The 23,343-nt window shown below is 46.5% G+C and overlaps 2 protein-coding genes across 2 annotated transcripts in view; both read right to left on the reverse strand.

Moving 5' to 3' along the window:
• LOC128347578 (zinc finger protein 721-like) overlaps positions 1–23,343 on the reverse strand; it is a 79,096-nt gene that overhangs the window by 41,912 nt on the left and 13,841 nt on the right. The window contains 1 exon segment of the mRNA XM_053302531.1: positions 526–608. Coding sequence (XP_053158506.1) covers positions 526–608 — 83 coding nt within the window.
• LOC128347454 (oocyte zinc finger protein XlCOF6-like) overlaps positions 17,944–23,343 on the reverse strand; it is a 52,772-nt gene continuing 47,372 nt past the window's right edge. The window contains exon 6 of the mRNA XM_053302156.1: positions 17,944–21,949. Within this exon, the coding sequence (XP_053158131.1) occupies positions 20,145–21,949 (1,805 nt within the window). The 3' untranslated portion in view covers positions 17,944–20,144. The remainder of the gene's footprint in view (positions 21,950–23,343) is intronic.

The raw sequence follows: 23,343 nt of genomic DNA on the forward strand, positions 1-23,343 counted from the left end.
GGGTGGCAGCAGGGGGGAGCAGAGCAGCCTTCTTCCATCTCCCTCCCTCCCCCTGCGGCGGGGACTGATCCCTCAACTGCACAGGCGCACCTCGCAGTTAGTAAAAGATGGTGGCCTGAATGGACGGGCCCAGCATTGCTCTGGTCCCCAATGTTGGGGGTGTGTGTGTGTGGAGAGGGGAGAAGGACTACTCTGTTCACCGCCCCCGCAGCCACCCCCTGGACATGGTACAAAATTTTAAAAGAAAAAAGGGGACAAAAACAGCCAAGGTTTGGCAGAGCAGGCTCCCAAAGAAGGTTTTGAGTGGCCTTGCGGGGGTGGGGGCTAGCGATTGGGTGGTCTGGGTGCCCAAATTATCTGGGTGCGCCCCTGCCCACACACAAATCTCTGAGGATATTTAAAATAAAGAAGCGAAATATCCTCTGGCTTCTTGGCCTTCCTAGTGGGAAGATTCCAGAGAGGCAAATATTATCTCAGGCTCAGGGAAAGGCACCCTGGCTGTCCCCCACATGATCCTTCTCCTACCTGATCTGGTTGGGTAGAAGCTGCTTCTCCATCCACACAGGGGAGCCATGAACTTGTCAACACCTCCAGTGGTCTTCCATGAACTAGGAGAGACAAAAGCGATCTCTTTTTTGTAGAGCAATACAATGTTACATTAGGAAGTGTCACTGCCCTGCAGGTTTGATGGGCAGAGCAGCACATGGGGCATGAGATCTGGAAGTGTTGATCGCTTCTGTCCCTTCCCTGCAAAAAGACTGATCCCATGGACATGTTTGTTTGTTTCATTTATTGATTTATTGATCTATATGTAAACTGCTTTTAGATTTTTGGTTGATGAGCAGTATATAAATATTATAATAGTAATAGTAGTCTGTACTGTGCCACACTCATGGACATATTTTTGGCAGGGATTCGCTTCCCCCCCGCCCCCACTTGCTTCTCCCCACCTGCTTCTGAGCCCCTCGGGGCCAGGAGCGTTTGAGCCCTGAAGAAGATACAGGGCACATGCGTGGCCTCATTCAGTGCAGGCAGGTGCTCTGTATCCCTTTCAGGGTGCACACGGGCCCTCCTTTCCAGGGAGCTCCCAGAAGCAGCGAGGGCCTCCGGAACTGGTGGGGAGAAGTGAGCAGGGGGCAGGGGAGGGAGCCCCTCTGAGTACATATTTGTTGCTCGGCCAGTGGAGGAAAGGCAAGCTGGCGGGCAGGCAGTCCTGAAGGTCCTGCACTCCCTCTCTCTCTCAGAGGCATGTGCCTGGGGCGGCTGCTGCCGGCTGAAGCAGCAAAGAGAGCATGTGGGTGGGAGCTGGTGCTCTCCCTCCTGAGCCCCTCTGCCCTCCTGATGAGAATGATGGCACGCATGCACACTCCGTCTCCATCAGAAGGTATATGCACCCTCATTCCCAGGCCCCGATGCAAGAGCCTTCCCAGCTGCCTACCCTCTTTTAGAAGAAGCTCCCAGCCCCAACTGAAGAAGGACAGGGAGGCTTGGGAGTGGGGGAGGACAGATAGCACTTAGCAATAGCACTTACATTTATATACCGCTCTATAGCCGGAGCTCTCTAAGTGGTTTACAATGATTTAGCATATTGCCCCCAACATTCTGGGTACTCATTTTACCGACCTCGGAAGGATGGAAGGCTGAGTCAACCTTGAGCCCCTGGTCAGGATCGAACTTGTAACCTTCTGGTTATAGGGCGGCAGTTTTACCACTGCGCCACCAGGGGCTCCATGGTGGCGCAGATGGAGCAAGCCCGCAGAACACACCGCCTTGCCCTCGCTCCTGTGGAGTGGTACCCCACCTACGCTCCAACTGGATTTCTCCATTCAATTAATTCCTAAATCACAACTGGATTGAGGAATGAGTGACTCTGCTTGGATCCCCACACCATCTCAGAGAGCTGCCCCTCCCCCCAGGCTGGTGGGTGCGAGTAGGTGGTTGACCGGCTAGCCAGAAAATGCTGGGGGTGAGAACAAGCGGGCAGCCAGACGGCCCACCACCCAGAGAAGCCTGCTGGCCAGGCAGCGGAGGCACAGATGCTCTTCTCCCGGCTCTGCTAGGTTAATTTGATTCACCTTGGCCTGTAAGAGCTTCTACAGTTCAATTTCAATTAAATTAATTTTAATGAATTTCATTTTAATTCAATTAATTAATTAATATTAAATTTTAATCATCAATACCCTAAAGCCCGCCACAGCATTTCAGTTGTGCACCCCTGCTCATCCCCCACAGACAGATGCAGGTTGACAAAGAAATACCCCTTTTTAGGCACATGGGATTAAGGGAGACCCAGCAGAAGTGGGATCCATTATTCCTTACCCAGTGAGGTGGCATCTACATGAGCCTCCTGAGAGCTCCCTCCGTGCAGCAGCTTCAATCTGGCATCTGATAGAGTCTTCTCTGCCTCAAAAACAAAGAGGTTTGCTTCTGCCAATGGCCCCCGCACCTGAAAAGCCAACAGAAATCCCAGGCAGGGAAGGGGGAGGCAGGGTTTAGAAAAGGCAATGCAGGGGTGGGTGATGGAGGGAGAAGGGTTAGGATACTTCCCCCTGCAAGGGCACTGAGAACTCTGGGCAAATGAAGGACATTTCTCCTTGCTTATATGATTATCCATTTCAATAAGCAGACTTAAGCAGACTTAAACCTTAATTAGTTTTACTTCTTTCTCGTATTAGTGACACCCTGAAGTCTTACAGAAAGGTGGGCTATCAATTTTTTATATACATGAACATATAATGAAGAGAACTCATTTCATCTCCCACCAGCTCTCTCACCTGCTGCTCTTCCTGCTTCTTGGCTTCTGCCTGGCTCAGGAGGAAACCTTCTGCCAGGGCTACTGCCTGCGAACTGGTCTCTGCTCCACATTCCCTCACCCAGCTCTCCACCTCCGGGGGCAGGATTGTCAGAAACTGTTCTAGGATCATGAAGTCCATGATCTGGTTTTTTGTGTGTTGCTCTGGTCTGAGCCACTGACTGCAAAGATGGTGGAGTCGGCTGCAAACCTGTCGGGGCCCCTCAACCTCCTGGTAGCGGAACTGCCTGAAGCGCTGGTGTTGTACATCTGAAGGGAGCGTGTCCTCCTGAAGGATTCCCTGCAGAGTCCTTTCCCAGAATTCCTCACCATTCCCAGCCTTGATGGTCTCTGGGCCAGCTGTGTCTTGCATTTCTATCTCCAGTTCTGTGCTCCAAAGGCAGCCTCTAAGAAGGCTGAAGTTCTTTTATCCACAGACTTGTCCCTGCAGCAGGAACTGCTTGAATGGATGAAGCCACTGAGTACTGCAAAGCAAAAACATGGTTCTGTGCTTGAAGTAGGACATCCCCAAGTCGTGGAGGCATTTCACTAAGGAAAGGGGATTATCCGAGCTCCTGACAGAGGCTTCCCTTTTTAGGAAAGGCACCAAATATAAAGGACCCCTGCAGGATGGAAGGAGGTTCCTTCCTTTGCAAGTCACAGACCAATGCAGAGCCTCCTCCCCAAAAGGCTGGCTGTGTGTCCCCCACTGCCCACAACAGCCTTCTCTCCCCCACCCCTCTTTCCTCCCCAAATATTCCAGACAGATCTGCTTCTCCCACTTTCCTCCCCTCCTCCTCCAGGGACCACTGTCTGTTTTTCCCGTTAGGGCCCTGCAAAGCTATTGAGGGCAAGCAGCTGGAAAACTGGCTTCTGTCTCCTCAAAGCCTCCTCCTTTTGCAAAGAAGCTTGTCTTGGCTTGGGAGGAACTGCAGAGGGATCATCAGCCCCACACAGGCCACCACCTCCCCATGAACTGAAATGGGCGGGGGGGGGGTGACTTTCTTCTCCCCCCACTCACTTCCTGGACTTTGCTTTCCCCCCCCCCAGGTTCCACCCACTCCCTCCTCCCTCGATTCCTTGCCCTTCATCATCCTCCAAATAAACATACCGCGGGGGTGGGGGGCGCGCAAATGATCCCGGAGTCCTCCTTGAGTCTTCCCCAGGGAAGGGGGTGGGACAGGAAGAGAGTGTGGCCAATCACGATCCTTTTTGCCCTCTCTAGGATTCACATCTCTCTCACCTTAACTCTTTGCTGGCATCACAGTTGGCAGTCAAGGTGGCGGGGCTTCCTCCCACCCTTTCCTTTCAGAAGAGAAAACAATGTTCACATCGGGATAGAAATGTAATAAATAATAATAAATAAATAAAAAGACTTGTTAACTCTCATTCCTTACCAGGACTATGACGCTGGACTGAAACACCCCCCCACCCAGGAGTGTAGCCAGGGGTTAGCAAGGTTGGAGTGGGCCCAGAGACAAGATTTTAAAATGCACCCCCCCCCCAGCGCAGTTCATGAAGTCAAGAAATATTAAGTGAGGCTGAATAGTATTAATGGTACTAGAGAAAGACATGCTGTTCTGGTAGCTCCAGGTCTTAACATTCACATCAGTTTCGGAGGATGAATACAGCTGGTCTTGTGGGAGCAAGCATGACTTGTCCCCATAGCTAAGCAGGGTCTGCCCTGGTTGCATACGAATGGGAGACTTGATGTGTGAGCACTGCAAGTTGAGGGGGATGAAGCCACTCTGGGAAGAGCAGAAGGTTCCAAGTTCCCTCCCTGGCAGCATCTCCAAGATAGGGCTGAGAGAGATTCCTGCCTAAAACCTTGGAGAAGCCGCTGCCAGTCTGTGAAGACAATATTGAGCTAGATGGACCAATGGTCTGACTCAGTATATGGCAGTTTTCTATGTTCCTAACTAAAGGAAGCCCAGACGGGTGCGCAGCTGGGGGAGTCAGTCATGTGATTTTCCTCTGGAGTCCCACCCAAGGCAGTGGGCCCCCAGACAACTGTCTCCCCATTGCCCTATTATAGTTACTCCCCTGCCACCACCCCCACCGCCCCCGCCACCACCACCAGGGTACCATCTACGCGAGAGGTAGAAATGCAACAGATACAGTTTCCCACGTGGAAGCACTTGGATGGGCTTTGCCTGTTGAATTCCTGCCTCTTGCCTTGTTCCCCCCTGGTTCTGTCCTGAGGTGCGTTGTTGGCATGCACTCCAGATCCTCACTGCAAGGGAATTCCCCATAGCCCTGTTTTCATCTTCAACATCTGGATGTTTCTTAATCGAGCCTAATATATATTTGAGGGTGGAGGTGGGTGGGTGGCAGAACACAGTCAGAAGAGGGAGCATCAGGCCCGGAGCCACCATTGGGCCAACGGGTTCAAATGCAACCAGGGCAGACCCTGCTAAGCGAAGGGGACAAGTCTTGTTTGCTACTGTTATACCATCCAAATGGTTCTTTTACTGGGTCAGCGAGCCAAAGAACATAACCAGTGGAGAAGTTTTAAAAAGGATTTATTTGCTCTGCAGAAGCAAAGGTTCTGGTCAGCTAACGCGCAAATTCCAGAACCCCAATCTTCATTTACAACAGACTTCACTTTTATACATTACAGATCACATAGGCAAGCAACCTCTTAGTTTAACAAACATGATAACAGTATCATGTAATACTAGTGTTTTCAGGCCCATTGAAATAACGGGTGCTAGGAACTCCCCCCCCGACTTGCCTCCGCGTCTGGCCCCACAACCACCAACTGTTGCCGCCGCTGGCAGCCTCCATGCCGCGGCTGGTCTCCCCGGCCGGGCAAGGGCCCCACATTTCCCCCCCCGCCCAGCTCCGGCGGCGCCGCCAGGCCTCGGCGGTGGCTCTGCCACCGCCTCGGCCGGCTTCTCCCGCCGCCTCTTCCCCCCGCCTGGCTTCGGCGGCGCAGCCAGGCCTCAGCCATGGCTCCGCCGCCGCCTCGGCCGCGCCACGTCCTCTGGCCAAGGCGGCAGCTTTGCCGCCGCCTCTGCCAGTTTCCCCCGCCGCCGCTTACCCGGCTTTTTCGGGGCGGCCGCTTCTGGCCGCCCAACATGGCCGCCGGTTGCTGGCGGTCGTGTCTCCCTCAGTCAGTTCTGGGCATGCGCTCCGCGCATGCCCAGAACAGCCGAGGGAGCCACGGACACACGCCTTGGTGTCCATGGACGGACACCAAGGCTTTTATTAGAGAGGATGTAAAATAAATAAATCTTCTCATTATTTCCTGTGTAAACTTAGTTGTACTTAAGTTGCAGTTTCGGTTAAGAAGGAAATTCCTTCTTAGCTTTTCGTCACATTGTATGTTTGTCTTCGCGTTAAACTTTAGCATGATTAGATTAGTTTTTAATTTAATCAGTTATATCAATTCCACCCTTTCTTTAGTAAGGGCTAATTCCTTAGCCTCTTCTAGTACGATAATATCGCACCCGGGATACAGATTACCTTTTAAAACATATTAGTATCCAGTTTAAACAATATGGGACCCATTGTATACAACAACAAACAATTATTGAAATACAAATTATAGGTAAAAAGAACAACATCACTTTTAAACCCACAATTCCCAATCTGGCATCCAACTTGTTAGCCAATCCCAAAATTCCAGAGATTTTTGTTGAGAAATGCTATAAACCACCCTTAAGGTATCTTTCAATTCCTGAGCTTTTTCTATTATTTGCTTTTCTTTATTTACATAATAACAGCATTTTTCCCCAATTAAGGTACAAGCTCCTCCTTGTTGTGCGTCTAAAATATCCAAGGCTTTCCGATTTTGTATAACCATGGATGACAAAGAACTAACTTCTTGTAAATCCAAAAGAGTTATAAGTGTAGCATTAAATTCTGCTTCCATTTCTTTTGAAATATTAATTATTGCTTTTTCCATTTCTACTATCCCCAGAGCTGGAATTATAGCCCTCCATGCTCTATGGAACCCTGTATTTCTTTCCACTATTGGGTTTCTTAAAGTTGCTTTCTCCCCACTTTTTATCCGATGAACAAAACTACCCAGATTGACCACTTTTGATTCATTCAGGTGGTTATACACATCTATATTAGGAGCTATATATGATGGTGCACACCAACCACTCCATCCAGGAGGTAGGGCTTTATACACAGCTCGTCCACATACCCAATATATCCCGGGGTCATTTATTATTAGAGTAAGAAAATTCCCCGAATCCTCTTTTGTTTTTTGTGGATCCTGCCTGTCGATCCTGAGAATCTAATAATTTATTACATTGTAAGGGTAAATCATATTCCTTAGATTGTGTAAACCAACCATTTGTCTGTTCACTATCTCTTTGAAAAGCACAAGCAATACTTTGCCACACATAATATAAAGGCTGATTCCACCTATATGTAATATTTTTACATGTTTTATAATCTTTACTTGTCCTAATTGTTCATGATAATAAAGTGCATGATTCCAAATACCCTGTGACTCATTAAACTATCCTTCTTGAGTAAAATTTAAATAAACTACCGGTGCATTTTTTCCTTGGATAGAAAAATAATTTTCCACATTTAAATTAGCACCATCACATTCTGCCCTATGTTGATTATCCATTGACCACCATTTTCCATCCTCTGTGGAGAATTCTAAAGTATGAGCACAAAATTGATGGGGGATAGCTCCTAAATATTTTCCCATACCATTCGCATTTTCTATACATATAGGGTGTATCATTATAGATTCTACAAAAAACTCAGGTACACCCCTAGAGTACCAATTCCTTTCCCAATACCTTGAAAATGTCCATATATGTTTTTTTTTCCTCCATTCTGGTAGGTCTCCAAGCAAAATCTGTATTTGAAATCCAAACCAGAGCCCATCCCATTTTAGGTTTTCGTATCCACCATTCTAATGGCACTGGCCCGCTTACCAGGGCAGTCTTTTCTTCTGAATATAGATCTGCATGTGTACAGATCCAACATTCTTTAAGAGTTGTAACAACAATAGTCTGCAGAATTTTTACATGTGGGTGTTTTACTCCCTCTATTAAAAAAATTCTTAAGATAAAAATCACCCCTACTACAAAAATTACCTTCATCTCTTATTTCAGAATTACAAACAACACCAATTTTCACTATCAGTATTCTAACTCTATGTCCATCTATTTATTTCAAGCCACCTGTGAAGGAAATGAATTATCAAAATCTTTGGCTACTTCCAATGCTTCTTCATGTGCCTCTTTTTCCGCCAAATTCCAGGGGTATTGTTTACTATCTGATGAGGTTTTTCGAATAGTTAATTTCAATCCTGGTCCTTGTTTGACTGTCCACTTTTCCTGAGCCTCCTTGGGTGCCAATTTTACCTGTGTATGATGTATCCAGGTCTTATTGCCTTGAACTTTAATCACAGTATCAGTTGTAAGTAAGACCAAAAACGGACCGTCCCATCGATTTTCAAGGGGTTTCTTCTTCCATTTTTCAATTTCCTGGAACAAATTTATGAATGGGGCCCTTCAATGGTTCCGGTTATGTCTTTCAAATATCTAGAAAGAGAAAGTATAGACGCAGCAGTACCTTGTATATATTTATATACATTCTCTTCCCCCATCTGAGTTAAATCACAGACATTCTTGGCTGTCAACATAGGGCAGACCCGACCATACATAACTTCAAATGGACTAAGCCCCATGCGGCCCCATGGAGTAATCCTTGAACGGAAAAGAGCAATGGGGAGTGCCTCTGGCCATTTGAGCTGAAGTTCTTGACACAATTTGCGCAAATGAGTCTTTCATATATTATTACTAGATTCCACAAGAGCCGAACTTTAGGGATGCCATGGGGCATGTAAATGCCACTGAATTCCAAAGGCTTTTGCCACCTGTTGAACCACTTCTCCTACAAAGTGCAGTCCTTGATCCGAATCAAGATGGCGAGGCAAGGAAAATCGTGGAATAATGTCATTTAAAAGATGTTTCACAACTTCCTGACTCCTTGAGGTACGGCAAGGAAAACATTCAAGCCAGCCAGAAAAAGTATCTACTAGTACTAAAAGATACCGATAGCCATTAGAGCGTGGGAGCTCTGAAAAGTCAATTTTGCCAGGCATCTCCCAGGTGCCCACCCCTTCTAATATGTCCAGGAGGCGGCTTCGGGCCCTGTTTAGGATTATTACGGGCACAAACTGAACAAGCCTGACTAACATTTGTGGCTAAGGAAGCCAACTTAGGGTGATATAAAACACGTTTCAGGAGAGCGGTAAGTTTAGTAGCACCAAGATGAGTTGAGTGAGCCCCTGGTGGCGCAGTGGTAAAACTGCCGCCCTGTAACCAGAAGGTTACAAGTTCGATCCTGACCAGGGGCTCAAGGTTGACTCAGCCTTCCATCCTTCCGAGGTCGGTAAAATGAGTACCCAGAATGTTGGGGGCAATATGCTAAATCATTGTAAACCGCTTAGAGAGCTCCGGCTATAGAGCGGTATATAAATGTAAGTGCTATTGCTATTGCTAAATAGTAACATAAAGCACCAAGCAACTGATAGGGCGGAAAACGAATGCCAGCTGAGTCTGTCCACCACCCATCCTGCAATTGCCAATCAGAAGAATGATTCTGGATCTGAATAAGATTCTCCTTGGAATAAGTGGGTGCGGGGATATCAAGCGGGGCAGGTATTGCCGGTATCAAGGGAGCCAGTGATGTGATTGGGAGTTTAGCAGCCTGTTTGGCTGCAACATCAGCCTTCCGATTCCCTTCCGCCTCCTTAGATTTACCTGCTTGGTGTCCTTTACAATGAATCACAGACACCGCAGTTGGCAAATGAACAGCTTGGAGAAGGTGGTGAATCTGGCAACCATATTTAACAGGCTCTCCCACAGCTGTTAAGAATCCCCGTTCCCTCCACAAGGCCCCATGAGGGTGGAGCACACTGAAGCCATATTTTGAATCTGTAAAAATATTAGCCCGCCAACCCTTTGCCAATTCGAGAGCCTTTGTTAAGGCTATAAGTTCAGCTAACTGAGCACTCGTGCCAGGGGCAAGGGGTTGGGCTTCAACTACTTCATCCAACATGACCACAGCATACCCTGCCTTCCTTTTTCCTTGATCCATATAACTGCTGCCATCCACAAAAAATTCAACCTCTGGATGCGAGAGTGGCACATCTTGGAGATCAGGATGGCTAGAATACTGTTCATCCATTACGTCCTCACAACTATGGGACAAAGGGGCATTTGAAAAAGGTATAAGGGTTGCTGGGTTAAGAATATTATGAACTTGTAAATGAACCTGATCATTAGAAATGAGAGCAGCTTGATATTTAAGTAGTCTAGCAGATGTTATCCACTGACTAGCTTTAGTGTCCAAAATAGTAAGAACTTGATGAGAAAGAAAAAGAGTTAAGGCACCTCCCATAGTAAATTTCTCTGCTGCCTTTAAAATGTCCTCCGCAGCCGCTACAGCTCATCCATTAATTGTGCCAGGGGGAGGGTAAGTCCTTCCATTTTCTGCAATTTACTAATGTCTATTTGAGTATATTGCCCAAAGGCTTTTTCCAACCTTTGGAGAGGAGAGCTGGTCTTGTGGTAGCAAGCATGACTTGTCCCCATAGCTAAGCAGGGTCTGCCCTGGTTGCATCTGAATGGGAGACTTGATGTGTGAGCACTGCAAGATATTCCCCTCAGGGGATGGAGCCGCTCTGGGAAGAGCAGAAGGTTTCAAGTTCCCTCCCTGGCTTCTTCAAGATAGGGCTGAGAGAGATTCCTGCCTGCAACCTTGGAGAAGCCACTGCCAGTCTGTGAAGACAATACTGAGCTAGATAGACCAATGGTCTGACTTAGTATATGGCAGTTTCCTATGTTCCTAACCTTTCCAGAAATTCACCAGGATTTTCCTCAGACTTTTGTATAATTTGATGTACCTTAGCCATATTAATCGGTTTAGGAATGCAAGTTTTTAAAGCCTCTAAATAAATTTCTTGACATTTCTTTAAAGCTTCTTGTCCTATAGTTCCATAATCCCATGCGGGATTTTTTGATGGAAATTTAAGTTGGGCTTGTAATACATCTTTATTGGTTCCCTCAAGGGCCAACTGACGGCCACGAGCTTCCACTAATCACCTTTCCTCACCCGTCAAAAGACTACGGGACATCTGTCGGATGTCTGACCATGCGGGGTTATGAGTCTCAAAAATAGATTCCCACAGCTTTGCCATTTTCATAGGATCTTCTCCAAGGGGAAGGGTAATTGTTTTTCCAATTTAATAAATCTGCTGAGGTGAAAGGCATATGTATCAAAGCCACTTCCCCGTCTGCTGTTATTTCCCCCCTCAATGGGCATTGCAAGGCTGAATTCTGTGTCTGAGCTCTTGTATGAGTTGCTATTGGGGAATACCAAACCGGGGCTTGGGGAGGAGGTAGATCTTGTGGCAAATCCTGAGACGACGAAAGTAGGTCACACGGTTCTTGCTCCTGTCTTCCAATATCAACCAAACCTATGCCCTCCCCCAAGGTCTGCCGTATATCGGGCTCAGATTCAGAAGGAGCAGAGGACTGGGATGATGTGTCTCCATATGGGGAATATACTGGTGCAGGAAAGGGATAGGCCTCACAAGGATAAACATAAGGCGGAGGTTTCTTACATGGTGGGGCTGAAGGGGACGTCTTCCCTACGGCGACCAAAGAGGTCTTCCATAGCCCACATGCCTTTAACATATCCTCCTCTTTCCAAAGTTCCATACAAGCTTGTGCATAACTATGTTCCTCAAATTTTGAGGTTCTGGTACAAAACAGTAATAATTGTAAAATAGTTTGATAATCAACAGAACCTTCTTCTGGCCATTTTAACCCATTTTCTAATTCATAGTATGGCCAACAATTGTGACAAAAATTAATCATTTTCTTTCTCCTTAGGGGGTCTCCCCCTGTTAGGGATATCCAATTCCTTAATACGCATTGTAGCGGAGTACAGTCTTTTCTCTTTTTCTTACTCTGAGCAGTTCCCATTCTTTTCTGGCAAGTAGTTTAGTTACTCAGGACTTTAACCCTTGAACTATAATCTGGGACTCTAACCCACACCAGGGGACTTCATCCCCTCTTGTTTAAATCTACTTACCCGCTCCAGAGCGTCCTTCTCCTCAGCGCGCTTTACACCGTTTTCCTGCCTTACTTCTCCATTTTCTGGCCCCTCGTTGTGGAAGGTCCCAGTACGACAGTAGAGCCTTGGCCACTTCTCAACAAAAGGTGAGGCGCCAGCTGAGCTAGTTCGTCTGCCCATCACCGGGGATCTTTCCACCCAGTGGGGATTTGCCTACGCTCGTGTAAGGAATGTGGCCCCAATCCAAGTCACGGCACCAATTTGTTATACCATCCAAATGGTTCTTTTACTGGGTCAGAGAGCCAAAGAACATCACCAGCGGATAAGTTTTTAAAAGGCTTTATTTGCTCTGCAGAAGCAAAGGTTCTGGTCGGCTAACGCCCAAATTCCAGAACCCCGATCTTCATTTACAGCAGACTTTTATACATTACTGATCACGTAGGCCAGCAACCTCTTAGTTTAACAAACATGATAACAGTATCTTCTCATTATTTCCTGTGTAAACTGAGTTGTACTTAAGTTGTGCTTTCGGTTAAGAAGGAAATTCCTTCTTAGCTTTTCGTCACATTGTATGTTTGTCTTCACGTTAAACTTTAGCATGATTAGATTAGTTTTTAATTTAATCAGTTATATCATTACCACAAGACCAGCTCTCCTCTACCTTATCGCCGCCAGTATCGCCGCCTACCTTATAGGGCTGTATAAGGCTCCGACAAGATAATGCAAAATGTTTTGAACGATCTGAAGAAGCACTGTACTACCATTACAGTACTTAAGAATAGTGCTTCCTTGAACATACTCTGAGTGTATGACCAACAAGACCACCCAAGCCTTTCTTTTCTTTCCCACCCCATCCTTCCTTCCTTCCTTCCCTTCAGTGGCACACGGGTTTAAACCCTTGTTTCATGTTAAACTCCCCCATCTTCAATCGCCCAACAAGGTGATACTAAACCACTTGCCAGCAGGGAATGCCTACTTGCCAATAGCCAACAATAGAAAACCTAGGAATGCCAATAGGGAACAAAATTTAAGGTATATGGACAGTCAATAGAATTCTACCCCGCCAACTCCCCCCGCCACAGGCTATGATAATGCCAGAGTGATCCTTAAGCAGCGTATTATCGCTATGGGACACCAGATACATTTAGGTCGTCCATCAAGCTACAGGTGGCTTGGAGAAGTTAAGCCCTTGCAAAAAAACAGCCAACTCTCTGTATAATTGGACATATCCAACCCCCAGAAGCCCCTGACGCTAGCCCGGATGGATGTCTTACCCTCTGTGGTATTAGAGGGTAGATTTAGGAGGGTTCCTTTTTTCAGAGAAATTGCGTCCTTGTGGGAATGGCGATGTTGAACCAGTAGGTCACGTGCTTTTGTATGGCTCATTTTATCGTGATCTACGTCTGAGATGTATTGCTCCTCTTGTTTTTAGATATCCAAATAATTCTGATGAGTTTTATATAAACTTATTTCTTTCTGATAAGTATACCAATGTCACTCATCTCTGGTGGCCAAATTCTGTAGAGCTGCAATTCAGACCTGCCCACGGTGTGTCAGAGATGGTTCATACAGGCTCTTAAATCGTCTTGTTCGCTGGTATCGATGTTCACTTTTGGGGACTCTTGTATCAGGATTTTTGAACTGTGTGCTGATCTTTGATTGTTATAAACTGAATTGAATTGTTGGAGATAGAGTTCCAGTGCATTGACCTTTTGCACCGACTAGACTGATGACCACTAGGGGCAGTAAGAGCACAGATAGTGAGTGAGGGTCTCCCTAGATGTTCCTATCTGTCTCTACTTTATGACCCCTCATATGAATCCTCACTCAGGCATTTCCTGTGATGAGTCAGAATCCCTTCCTTTGCTCTTGGAGAGCAGATGGGAAAGGAACATCTTTCTCTCTCCAAACCTATTCATTATGTAGTCTTTAGGTATCATTAGGTCTTTCCTATCCAAAGTGTACTTCACCATTAAATCTACTTAGTATTTTAATTCTACAAGAATCTCCATGTGTCTTAAGGACATAGGAAACTGCCATATACTGAGTCAGACCATTGATCTATCTAGCTCAGTATTGTCTTCACAGACTGGCAGCGGCTTCTCCAAGGTTGCAGGCAGGAATTTCTCTCAGCCCTATCTTGGAGATGTCAGGGAAGGAACATGGAACCTTCTGCTCTTCCCAGAGTGGCTCCATCCCTTGAGACAAATCTCTTTCAGTGCTCACACTTCTAGTCTCCCATTCATACACAGCCAGGGCAGTCCCTGTTTACCTCAGGGGGAAAGTCATGCTTGCTACCACAAGACCACCTCTCCTCTAAATAGCTCCAACAACTAAATTCTGCATTCTAACTCTGTATTTGGAGTGGGTAGCTTCTTCAATGCTCTGCTAATTAATCACAAAACCCATCATGGGGAAATTACAACCTCCAACAGATCTCCCTATTGTTCCCTAATGGTAAGTGGTGAACTTAAATTGTTTCCTGTTGGCAAGCAGTGATCTTCCATGGTTGCTATTGGCAAGCATGTGTCCCTTTGGGCGATGGGAAGCCTTTCTTCAGCAGTCTCTACATTGTGAGCCCTATCAGCTCTGAATCCCGCCAGCTACTCTTTTCAGGGAGCCACCCGGGCTCTCTCTTCGCCCCTGGGGCTTCCACCTGGGAAGCTCTTCCCCTAGCCGCCCACCACCCCGCACTTAGCTCTTCTTCAATTAGTCCCTTTGGCTTTACCTCGGGACGTTTACTCCTACTTAAAAACACCACTACCTGATCCTTGCTTCAACCCGTCAAAGAGCCAACCACCTCCTTGCCCCGTTGCTGCAGCTGTAGAAGTCTCTGACTCTCTGGGCCAAAGGGGGTTTGGCTAGTTCATTCTCCCGGGACGGGAGGAGGTGGGAACCTTGAATAATTCAGTGTGTTCAGGGAAGTGCTGAACCTCATTTTAAACATATCCTCTGTCAGCTGTGAAGGGAACCCAACGGCACCCCTAAACCTCTGCACCCCTGGCCAGTGCCAGCTTGGCTACTGCCCTAAAGGGCCATGGGGCTTATAGGGTCACTCTGAGGTTTCTAAAGGTGGGCACTCCATTTGAGCTGGTGCTCCATTTTGTTGCAGGTCCCACCTGCTGGTAGAAAGGCAAAAGGAGAGGAGAGCTGGTCTTGTGGTAGCAAGATTGACTTGTCCCCTTAGCTAAGCAGGATCTGCCCTGGTTGCATCTGAATGGGAGATTTGATGTGTGAGCACTGCAAGATATTCCCCTCAGGGGATGGAGCCGCTCTGGGAAGAGCAGAAGGTTCCAAGTTCGTTCCCTGGCTTCTCCAAGATAGGACTGAGATTCCTGCCTGCAACCTTGGAGAAGCCGCTGCCAGTCTGTGAAGGGAATACTGAGCTCGATAGCCCAATGGTCTGACTCAGTATATGGCAGTTTCCTATGTTCCTAAAATAAGTTTAGAGTAGATCCAAGAGAATCCAGGGAGCACCAACAGACAAACAGGAAGGATTCAAAAATGTACAAATGATCTCGAGCCTCGTCCATGCTTTGGCTGCTAATTCAGGAGACGAAGCCATTTTTACATGAAATGTCTGTCCTAACCTGTCCCACCGTCACATTGCCATTCAGAATGTATACTTTAAATATGCCAGCGTTCTATTTGCTTTTATGGCTTGGCAAACGGTTAGAAATAAGGACTATAAATAGAACATGTTTATGAAAATAGGGTTACAGAACCTGTTTCTAAGTTCTTGAAGAATATGGCTTCCATGGGGGTCAGATGCTGACAATAGCTGACATATCCTGACTCAATTTAATAAAGGAAGTTTTACTATAATTTAGCAGCCCTTTTAGAGCAACTCCCAAGTAGTAATATTGACTCATTGAGTGAAGATCTCAGCCAATGGCTTGGGCCCAAACCACGGCTGATGTGCTGCAGCATCTTCCACCAACATAATTCCTGTTCTGAGACTGTGGCACTTATAAAAGGGAGTACCGGAGGGATTGTGTGAAGGTGCTCTTGTTTGTGCAAGGCTGCCAGGACTCCCTCTGATGAGGGTAGTAGCACAGCCGTTATGCTGACGGCAGACAGTGCATCATGTTGACCCATGAAGACAGTGGAGGAGACCTTACATAAGAACATAAGAACAGCTCTGCTGGATCAGGCCCAAGGCCCATCTAGTCCAGCATCCTGTTTCACACAGTGGCCCACCAGATGCCACTGGAAGCCACAGGCAGGAGTTGAGGGCATGCCCTCTCTCCTGCCATTACTGCCCTGCAACTGGTACTCATAGGCATCCTCCATGATGTCATCCAAACCCCTCTTAAAGCCATCCAGGTTGTTGGCTGTCACCACATCCTGTGGCAGAGAGTTCCACAAGTGGATCACACATTGTGTGAAAAAGTACTTCCATTTATTGGTCCTAGACCTCCTGGCAATCAATTTCATGGAGTGACCCCTGGTTCTAGTGTTGTGTGAGAGGAAAAAGAATTTCTCTCTCTCCACTTTCTCCACACGATGAATGATTTTATAGACCTCTATTATGTCTCCCTGCAGTCGACTTTTTTCTAAACTAAAAAGCCCCAGGTATTGTAGTCTTGCCTCAAAAGAAAGGTGCTCTAGGCCCCCTGATCATCTTGGTTGTCCTCTTCTGTACCTTCTCCAGTTCAACAATGTCCTGTTTACGATGTGGTGACCAGAATTGTACGCAGTACTCCAAGTGTGGTCGTACCATAGTTTTGTAGAAGGGCATTATAACGTTAGCCGTTTTATTTTCAATCCCCTTCCTAATGATCCCTAGCATGGAATTTGCCTTTTTCACAGCTGCCGCACATTGAGTCGACACTTTCAATGAGCTGTCCACCACGACCCCAAGATCCCTCTCCTGGTCCATCACCGACAGCTCGGATCCCATCAGCATATACTTGAAGTTCGGGTTTTTCGTCCCAATGTGCATCACTTTACACTTGCTAACATTGAACCGCATTTGCCATTTTGTTGCCAACTCCCCCGGTTTGGAAAGATCCTTTTGGAGCTGCCCACAATCCATTTTGGATTTCACTACCCGTAAGAGTTTGGTATCATCTGCAAATTTGGCCACATCGCTGCTTACCCCTGCTTCTAGATCATTTATGATTAAATTAAAAAGCACCAGTCCCAGTACAGATCCCTGGGGGACCCCACTTCTTACTTCCCTCCATTGTGAAAACTCTCCATTTATACCTACCCTCTGTTTCCTGTCTTTCAACCAGTTAGCAATCCACACATGTACTTGTCCCTTTATCCCATGACAGCTAAGTTTCCTCAGGAGTCTTTGATGAGGAACTTTGTCAAAAGCTTTGTCATAGGATGACCTAGGAAGCTGCTAGGAAGACTATTCCTTGGATGGCCATTGGTCCATCTAGCTCAGTGTTGTCTACACTGTCTGGTAGCAGATCTCCAAGGTTGCAGGCAGTCCTTCCAGTCCTGCATGGAGATGCCAGGGATTGAAACCGGGACCATCTGCATGCAAGCATGCAGAAGTTCTACCATCGAAGATGGTCCCATCCCCTAAGGGGGATATATTAAAGTGCTCACATATACTCTCCCATCCAAATGCAAACCAGGGAAGACCCTGCTTAGCAAAGGGGAACATTCATGCTTGTCCTTCATGCTGAGCTGCAGGAAGCTCAGAAGCCAAGCCCTTGCAGGGCGGGCAGGCAGACAGGAAAGTCAGTATCTTGCCACTGGATGCAAAACCTCCCCATTCCCCTGCTTGGAAGTGGCTCAATTCTTGCAGCTCTTTGCAGTCCAAAGGCCATTGTGGCTGGGGACGCTTGGAGTCACCATCCAACCACAGCTAGGGACCAAGGCAAGGAACCCCAGCTCTAGCAAAGGATGCGGGTGGGGCTTGAGAGAGAGATTCACAGCAGCATCAACTGTTTTCCAGATTGGGCATGTTTTAAAACTTATCATAAATCAAGAAATGAAAATTCAATTATACATGCATGCAGCCAAATTGTAGAGATAAGCAAAAAGAAATGTTGTAGGACTAATTGAGACAGGGTATATGCATTTTTTTAAATACAGTAATAAATAAGAGAGAATTGTTTGGCATGTAAACAACAAAAAAAGAGAAAGAAAGTTTATTGCATTGTTTTAAGAACATTTCCTTAGGTATATCTTTTCTTGGAAATCCATGGTGGACATTCTGGGACTTCCCCATAGTTGCTAATTTTAATAGCAATAGCAATAGCACTTACAATTATATACCGCTTTATAGCCGAAGCTCTCTAAGTGGTTTACAATGATTTAGCATATTGCCCCCAACATTCTGGGTACTCATTTTACCGACCTCAGAAGGATGGAAGGCTGAGTCAACCTTGAGCCCCTGGTCAGGATCGAACTTGTAACCTTCTGGTTACAGGGCGGCAGTTTTTACCACTGCACCACCAGGGGCTCATTTTAAGGTACCCATTAGGGTTCTGCAGCGGACCCTCCATTCCCATGAATCTGCAGTGCCCACCTGCTGCTAGGTGGAGGCAGCTGTTCCCAGAGTGGGTCATCATTCCTTGGCTGTTTCCCACATTTCGGGCACCACAGGGGCCCATGGAACTGGCTGGGAAATCCTATGGGCCATCTGGGATGCCTAGTGTCCCCATGTGTTTTCCCAACATCCCCACATGCCTTCCCAGCTGGCCCTGTGAACTCTGGGACCAATAGAAGGGGCCCTTCTGGCCCTGGAGATGTGAGGAGGAACTAGGCGGGGATGTCTACGCTGGGAGCAGCCGTCTCTGGGCAGCACCAGGGGGATCCAGTCCTTTGGCTTCCTGTCCAGGGGGATCCAGTCGACTTCCCATTCAGAGAAACTAACTTGAGCAGCAAGGAGAGTGTTCACTGCCTTGAAACACAGCGGGGAGAATGGCACCAACATACTTCAGCTACGGAACAGACTTGTCACTGTGAAAATACCAGCAACTCAGTTTCTATGTCGGCTCCTCCTTTAAAAATGGAATCATTCCAAATGATCTCATAACATACGTTTCCCTAAGCTTTACATGCCATATGTTTATTATGAAACTAGGCAGGGGAATTGACCAGAGGAGCAGGCACTGACATGGGCATACCCCATCTGTAGGCCTGCCTCCTCACTCTTATTATTATTTATGTATTTTATATACCACTTAACTCCAAAGGTCCTAGGCAGTTTACAAAAATAAACACAAGAAAAACAAAATAAAACAAACGAGTAAAAACAGCAATTTAAAAATTTAAAAAGTTGAGAAATTTTAAAAAGCCTGGCTGAAAAAATGTGTCTTAAGGGCTCTTTTGAAGGATGGCAAAGATGTTAAACCATGAATGTCTATATAGCAGGCCTGCTCAAATTAAGCCCCCGAGCTCTTTTTGGACTACAACTCCCATAACCCCCAGCCACAGTGGTCCACAGTCAAGGATTATGGGAAATGAAGGCCAACATCTGCTGGAGGGCTGAAGATCAGCAGCCCTAGTCTACAGGGTTGCGCACTGCACAGTCTAGGAGGGGCAAAAGAGAAGGACCACTCTCGTCACGTACAAAGGCAACCCCAGGTAGACCGCATTACAGTAGTCAAGCCTAGAGATCACCAGTCTAGATCTCACTGGGATGGTAAAGCTGAGATTAACAACTTTTGCCAGCTGACATGACTGAATGTATGAGGAACCCACATACTTGGCACATTGGAAACTAAATAACAGGGAGAAGCATTATAAATGTAGCCTCCTTCCCAACATGCAAACATTTTCTTTGCACGATAGTCAGTAACTCATGTGTGTGTTTGTGTGTAAGCGAGAAAGAGTTCTATGTGCACACTGACTAGATGCTGCTGCCCATGAAAAAACCCTTTCCGCTCACTGATTCTAAACATGAGAAGGAACACTGCTGCCCACCACAGCTCCCCTGTCCCTGCCCTTCTTCTTTTGGAAGTGGGGGAGAGGAGAGGGGTGGCTAGAAAGTCTCTGCTCCACTCTCCTCTACTGCATCTTCTGGAAGGGGAAGAGGAAGGGAGATGGAAGCTCTATCTACATGAAAAACATGTATATCCTTCCAGGTGTGAATTCATTCATCTTGTGTAATGTGGGAGCTAGGATTGAAGCTCTTTCCACACTCTAGGCATTTGTATCATTTTTCTCCTTTGTGAATTCCTTGGTGTTTTGCAAGGACTGATCTCTGACTAAAGCTCTTTCCACACTCCAGGCATTTAAATGGTTTCTCTCCTGTGTGAATTCCTTGGTGATTCTTAAGATGTCCTCTTTGTCTTAAGCTTTTTCCACACTGAAAGCATCAAAATGGTTTCTCTCCTGTATGAATTCTTTCATGTTTTCTAAGAACTGAGCTCTGAACGAAGCTCTTTCCACACTCCAAGCATCTAAAGGGTTTCTCTCCAGTATGAATTTTTTGATGTTGTTTAAGATGTGAGTTCTGAATAAAGCTCTTTCCACACTCCAGGCATTTAAAAGGTTTATCTCCTGTGTGAATTCTTTGATGTTTTCTAAGATATGCACTGTGATTGAAGCTCTTTCCACACTCCAGGCATTTAAATGGTTTCTCTCCTGTGTGAATTCTTTGATGTTCTCTAAGACTTGAGCTCTGACTGAAGCTCTTTCCACACTCCAAGCATCTAAATGGTTTCTCTCCTGTGTGAATTCTTTGATGTTTTCTAAGATCTGAACCCTGATTGAAGCTCTTTCCACACTCCAAGCATATAAATGGTTTCTCTCCTGTGTGGATTATTTGATGGTTCCTTAGAAGTGAGCGATGACTGAAGCACTTTCCACACTCCAAGCATGTAAATGGTTTCTCCCCTGTATGCATTACTTGGTGTTGTCTAAGATGTGCGGTCTGAATAAAGCTCTTTCCACACTCCAGGCATTTAAATGGTTTCTCTCCTGTGTGAATTCTTTGATGTTCTCTAAGATGTGAACCCTGATTGAAGCTCTTTCCACATTCCAAGCATCTAAATGGTTTCTCTCCTGTGTGAATTCTTTGATGTATTCTAAGATTTGAGCTCTTATTGAAGCTCTTTCCACACTCCAAGCATCTAAATGGTTTCTCTCCGGTATGAATTTTTTTATGTAGTCTAAGATGTGAGTTCTGAATAAAGCTCTTTCCACACTCCAAGCATCTAAATGGTTTCTTTCCTTCGTGAATTTTTTTATGTTGTCTAAGATTTGCACTCTTATTGAAGCTCTTTCCACACTCCAAGCATCTAAATGGTTTCTCTTCTGTGTGGATTATTTGATGGCTTCTCATACCTGATCTCTGACTGAAGCTCTTTCCACACTCCAAGCATCTAAATGGTTTCTCTCCTGTGTGGATTCTTTGATGTGTCCTAAGATTATAGCTCTGAATGAAGCTCTTTCCACATTCCAAGCATCTAAATGGTTTCTCTCCTGTGTGAATTCTTTCATGCTTCTTAAGAACTGAGCTGTGACTGAAGCTCTTTCCACACTCCAAGCATCTAAATGGTTTCTCTCCTGTATGGGTTCTTAGATGTGTCCTAAGATTATAGCTCTGAATGAAGCTCTTTCCGCACTCCAAGCATCTAAATGGTTTCTCTTCTGTGTGGATTATTTGATGACTCCTAAGACCTGAGTTCCGACTGAAGCTCTTTCCACACTCCAAGCATTTAAATGGTTTCTCTCCTGTGTGAATTCTTTGATGTCTCCTAAGATTTGAGCTGTGACTGAAGTTCTTTCCACACTCTAGGCATTTAATTGGTTTCTCTCTTGTATGAATTCCTTGGTGTTCTCTTAGATGTGAGTTCAGACTGAAGCTCTTTCTACACACCAAGCACTTAAATGGTTTCTTCTCCCTTCTCTTCATTCTCCAGTGACATTTCAGCCACAATTTATAACCAATGCTTTTTTCACATGAGAGGGGCTTCCTCTTTTGCTTTCCCTTCTGTATTTCTTCTTGGATTGGTGTTTCTTGGCAGTCACCAGCATGAACAGAATGAGATTCATTCTTCCTTTCCTGCTTTTCTTTTGTTGCTTTTCTCTGTTGTCCTTTCTTTTTATTTCTTGCTCTTTCTACTAATACTGACCCGCATGCTTCTTCTTCAGGCTTGCTTTTCCACTCATCACCTGCTAGGAGAGAGAGAGAAAAAAAGAATCATAGTATAGCTTGCAGGGAGAAAACAAGCATCAAAAATCAAGCAATAAAGCCAATGACAAAGCGGACTTCAGAACAGGAAGTAAATCATGAAAGCCATCTCCAGTGATTGGCATTACATGAAGAATGGTGTCGTGTAGAAAGGTGACCTATGGAAATTTGGATTTGGCTTCCCAACCAACTGTGAAGTTGAATGGGTTGCTGTGAAGGAACCCTGTGCATGATGGGAATTGGTCTCTATTATCCTAAACGCGGGAGCACCACCTTCACAGCATCCATAAGGACATAAGAACAGCCCTGCTGGATCAGGCTCAAGGCCCATCTAGTCCAGCATCCTGTTTCGCACAGTGGCCCACCAGATGCCGCTGGAAGCCACAGGCAGGAGTTGAGGGCATGCCCTCTCTCCTGCCATTGCTCCCCTGCAACTGGTACTCAGAGGCACACCCTTGAGGCTAGAGGTGGCCCACAGCCCTCTGACTAGTAGCCATTGATAGACATCTCCTCCATGAAGTCATCCAAACCCCTCTTAAAGCCATCCAGGTTGTTGGCTGTCACCACATCCTGTGGCAGAGAGTTCCACAAGTGGATCACTGGACCTGCCCCCACCAATTCCACAATCCAGCAAAGAGTGATGGCAGCCAGGGCCCTCCATAGGGCAGTGGGAGACGCCCCGTTCCGGTGTGAACTATTGGGGTGTCTGAGAAGCTCCGAGTCCGACAGACTGACTTTGCTTGCTGCTGCTGGCTCCTTCCCTCGGCTGCAATCACTTACTGTGGAGCAGCAGGCAGAGAGACGGCAACTTCTGTCTCGCTGCTGTCCTGAACTTCCGGCTTGGGGCTCTAAGCTGTGCGGCTGAGGGAGTGAGCACAGAGGTGTGGCTCCCTGCTCAGCCCATTCCAGCAGCCGCACAGTCTCCCCGTGCGCTTGGGATGGCTGCTTCATGTCATTTCCCCCGTGCCATCTTTTCCCCTGCCGCTGCAAGTATCGCTCCCAAGCCACAAGGAGGCTGTCTTATTCAGACTGCGCCTGTGCTGTGTGTCCGTGCACTTGCACACATGAGCCATCACCACACAGGAGACAGACAGACACACGTCATGGAGGAGGAGCAGGAGGCAGTAACAACCAGCAGGCAGGAGCCGCAGTCGAATGGAGCCAAGCAGCTGTCCTCAGGTCCCTCTCTCACCTCCCGCTCAGCCCCCTTTCCTTTCTCTTTCTCCTTGCCCCCTTCCTCCTCCTCCTCCTCTTCATCTCCCTGCTCATTTCTCTTTTCTTTTTTGTCCTTACTATTTCTGGTGTTACTGTGAGCTCCTTACTAGTTTTCCTTCTTTCTTTCTCTGCCCCTTGTGGGACTCCTCGGGAGTCAGAGTTT

The sequence above is a fragment of the Hemicordylus capensis genome, chromosome 2 (genome assembly GCF_027244095.1).
Source record: "Hemicordylus capensis ecotype Gifberg chromosome 2, rHemCap1.1.pri, whole genome shotgun sequence".
Lineage (NCBI taxonomy): Eukaryota > Metazoa > Chordata > Lepidosauria > Squamata > Cordylidae > Hemicordylus > Hemicordylus capensis.